The sequence below is a fragment of the Seriola lalandi genome, unplaced genomic scaffold, assembly GCF_002814215.2.
Source record: "Seriola lalandi dorsalis isolate HSWRI2012SDOR001 ecotype SW California unplaced genomic scaffold, Sedor1 jcf7180002054466, whole genome shotgun sequence".
NCBI classification, from domain to species: domain Eukaryota; kingdom Metazoa; phylum Chordata; class Actinopteri; order Carangiformes; family Carangidae; genus Seriola; species Seriola lalandi.
In genome coordinates, this window is record NW_019525019.1 from 213,365 (window position 1) to 217,426 (window position 4,062).

The 4,062-nt window shown below is 32.6% G+C and overlaps 2 protein-coding genes across 2 annotated transcripts in view; one reads left to right on the forward strand and one right to left on the reverse strand.

Annotated features, from left to right (window-relative positions):
- Positions 1-1,627, forward strand: part of mrpl4 (mitochondrial ribosomal protein L4) — a 10,728-nt gene extending 9,101 nt beyond the window's left edge. Inside the window, exon 9 of the mRNA XM_023411456.2 lies at positions 1,358-1,627. Within this exon, the coding sequence (XP_023267224.1) occupies positions 1,358-1,503 (146 nt within the window). The 3' untranslated portion in view covers positions 1,504-1,627. The remainder of the gene's footprint in view (positions 1-1,357) is intronic.
- Positions 1,552-4,062, reverse strand: part of hyls1 (HYLS1 centriolar and ciliogenesis associated) — a 12,879-nt gene continuing 10,368 nt past the window's right edge. The window contains exons 9-12 of the mRNA XM_023411455.2: positions 2,896-2,950; positions 2,647-2,728; positions 2,364-2,390; positions 1,552-1,812 (exon numbers count right to left, since the gene is read on the reverse strand). Coding sequence (XP_023267223.1) covers positions 1,678-1,812; positions 2,364-2,390; positions 2,647-2,728; positions 2,896-2,950 — 299 coding nt within the window. The 3' untranslated portion in view covers positions 1,552-1,677. The remainder of the gene's footprint in view (positions 1,813-2,363; positions 2,391-2,646; positions 2,729-2,895; positions 2,951-4,062) is intronic.

Consider the following 4,062-nt stretch of genomic DNA (forward strand, 5'->3'; position numbering starts at 1 on the left):
GCCTTACTACACAATGACATTTTTGGACATTTTTGACGCCTTACTATACTATGACATTTTTGGACATTTTTGACGCCTTACTATACTATGACATTTTTGGACATTTTTGATACCTTACTATACTATGACTTTTTTTGGCGTTACTATACTTACTTTACTTGACATTTGTATACCTTACTATACTATGACATTTGTACACCTTACTATACTATTACGTTTTTTGGCGTTTTTATACCATACGATACTATGACGTTTTTGGACATTTATGACTCTTAACTATATTATGATGATATTTGACGTTTTATGCCTTACTATACTATGACATTTGTATGCCTTACAACACTGTTACGTTTTTGGACATTTTTGACACTTTACTACACTATGACTTTTTTGGACATTTTTGACGCCTTACTATACTATGATGTTTTTTGGTGTTTTTATACCTTACTATACTATGACATTTGTATGCCTAACTATACATTGACATTTTTGACGCCTTACTACACAATGACATTTCTGGACATTTTTGACACCTTACTATACTATGACATTTGTATACCTTACAATACTATGACGTTTCTGGACATTTTTGACACTTTACTACACTATGACTTTTTTGGACATTTTTGACACTTAACTATATTATGATGTTTTTTGACGTTTTATGCCTTACTATACTATTACGTTTTTTGGCGTATGCCTTACTATACTATGACATTTTTGGACATTTTTGACACTTAACTATATTATGATGATTTTTGACGTTTTATGCCTTACTATACTATGACATTTGTATGCCTTACAATACTATGACGTTTCTGGACATTTTTGACACTTTGCTATACTATGACATTTTTGGACATTTTTGACGCCTTACTACACTATGACTTTTTTGGACATTTTTATACCATACGATACTATGACATTTTTGGACATTTAACTATATTATGGTTTTTTTCATACCTTACTAAACTATGACATTTTTGATGCCTTTCTATACTTTGACATTTTTATACCATACGATACTATGACGTTTTTGTACATTTTTGTCACTTAACCATATTATGATGTTTTATGCTTTCCTATACTATGACATTTTTGACGCCTTATTATTTGTGGAATTTATCGAATTCCTTAGTAATTTATGTGAAAATTATACTTTTGCTAACAAGTAAATGGTCTCAGGTCTGAGCTAAACACTAGAAATAATATTCAACAAACATCATCCTGAAGACATTGAAATGTCCTGGACTTCATATATTGAGTCTGTGTTCTACAACGAAGAGCTGCATGGCTTCTATCTTCTGTAGAAGTGAAAAGAATCTGTCAGTAGCAGCTGTTTTTGTCTCTCTTTCAGGTCTGAATGTCCACAGCATGCTGAAACATGAAGCTGTCGTCCTCACTCTGGACACTGTCCGGTTTCTTGAAGACAAGCTGCTCTGGCATGACCAGCGCTACACACCTCTGTACCCGTTTAAACTGCCCTACTCTGACTTCCCATAAATGACGTGATTATTACTTGTAATATATTCATTCACTGCAGTGAGCCAGTTGTTTTCTTAATGTGTTTATTGTGTTTCACAACAAAAGTCATTAATAAATAATCCCAATGATACAAAAAAAACAATGTAAAGTTTTATTAAAAGTGTCTAAAAAGGCATAAGGATAGCAAAAGGCCTAAAATCGATAAGTGAATTTGTGAGGGAGGAGGCCGTTTGCTAAATCATTCCTGATCTCCCAGCGGAGCGCTGAGCGTTTCTTCTCCGTTGGCACAATGTAGGTGTTCGGCACGTAAACTCTCCGAGGTTTCGGCTGCAACACAGAACAAAGAATATAAGTTAAACATTTGTCACTAACGGAGTTCTTGGTCCACAGAAGAGTTTGGAAGTTTTTTTCCTACAAAACTATGGGAAAAAAATACAATGGGGACGGTTGAATATGAACATGAATTTTGTCTTCTACACTCCAAACACAGAAGAGTTCTGTACACATACATATTGTACTGATTTTTAATCTACACTAGAAAATGTCAAATGGCAGTAAGAAATAACATCACATTTAGCTTTAAAACTTCAGCTGTATGAACAGTAAATAACCTCCTCACAGTGTATTTGTGTTTTTGGAGATGATCAGACTTTGACTCTATAATTACATTTGGGAAATCTACAGTATCTGAAACTCAGGATGACCTCTCTCTCACACAGACAGAGAGAGAGAGAGAGAGAGAGACACTGAATTGTGATTTACCAAGCTGTAAATGTCTTCACAGTATTTATGTCTGACTGCTTGTGACTGCAGTAAAACTTTCTATGAAACATGTTGCTTAGTGCAGCTTTACAGAGAAACTTTTAGGGGATACTTACTGGTGGAGGCTGGTATGCAAGACGTTCCTGAAAACAAAGGGAAAACTTATTAAAATAAAAACGTATAAAAACATTAAGCAACAACTGAGTTTCATAGACCACCAATGTTTTCAACAACTAAAGCCATGTGTTACAGAAGCAGGACTTGAGAGAGAAACATGAATTTTCATGGTATGAACGGACGTCAACTGATGGTGTAAAATGTTAGTGCTTCAACAGACAATATTTGCACAACACAAAAAGACTAAAAGGTAAGTCTTCTGCTGCAGACATGTCTTCATACCTTCATCTCCAAGCGGAGCGCTCTCCTGTCTTTCTCTCCAGGGAGTTTGAACATTTCCCAGAGCTGCTTGTACTGGAAATACCTGCAACAACAAGAAGACCACACAAGTGTTTTATCTTCAGCTCTCGTTACACTACAGTTAGATTTTCTTCATTCGTCTTTGTTATATATTTAAACAAGTAAATGCTCCAATCACTGAGTATGATCCCCGACACCAGAACTGAACCTTCACAGAGGTTTTGAACTTACTTAGCCACTGGGTCAGTTTTCTTTATGGTTTGCTGACTCATCACAGGCCGGATGACTGAAACATGAATATGACAAATAATTAGTGACTTTGCATAACAAAAAGTGTGACATGAAAGAGAACATGCAATGGACAGAAGAAGAGAAGAAAAGTATATAGGACATTAATAATGTAATATAAATATAATCATAGGGAGAATGTAATGAAAATAACATTTAAAAAAAATGTCAAAGTATAATGAGGCAAATAAAACGTCATTAAAAAGTCATAGTATAGTAAGGCATAAAAACATCGTAGTACAATAGTTATGCATAAAAAATGTCATAAAAAGTCATAGTATAGTAAGGCATAAAAAAAGTCATAAAAACAGCACAGTATAGTAAGGCATAAAAAAACGTCATAAAATCATCTAAAAACGCCATTAAAAAGTCATAGTATAGTAAGGCATAAAAAATGTCATTAAAAAGTCATAGTATAGTAAGGTATAAAAAATGTCATAAAAAAGTCATAGTATAGTAAGGCAAAAAAAAAATCATAAAAACATCACAGTAGAGTAAGGCATAAAAAATGTCTTTAAAAAGTCATAGTATAGTAAGGCATTAAAAACGTCATAAAAAAGTCATAGTATAGTAAGGCATAAAAAAAAGTCATAAAAACAGCACAGTATAGTAAGGCATAAAAAACGTCATAAAATCATCTAAAAACGCCATTAAAAAGTCATAGTATAGTAAGGCATAAAAAATGTCATTAAAAAGTCATAGTATAGTAAGGCATAAAAAACGTCATTAAAAAGTCATAGTATAGTAAGGTATAAAAAATGTCATAAAAAAGTCATAGTATAGTAAGGCAAAAAAAAAAGTCATAAAAACATCACAGTAGAGTAAGGCATAAAAAATGTCATTAAAAAGTCACAGTATAGTAAGGCATAAAACATCACAGTATAGTAAGGCATAAAAAATGTCATAAAAAAGTCATAGTATAGTAAGGTATAAGAAATGTCATAAAAAAGTCATATTATAGTAAGGCATAAAAAAAGTAAAAAAAGTCATAGTATAGTAAGGCATAAAAAACGTCATAAAATCATCTAAAAACGCCATTAAAAAGTCATAGTATAGTAAGGCATAAAAAATGTCATTAAAAAGTCATAGTATAGTAAGGCATAAAAAAAG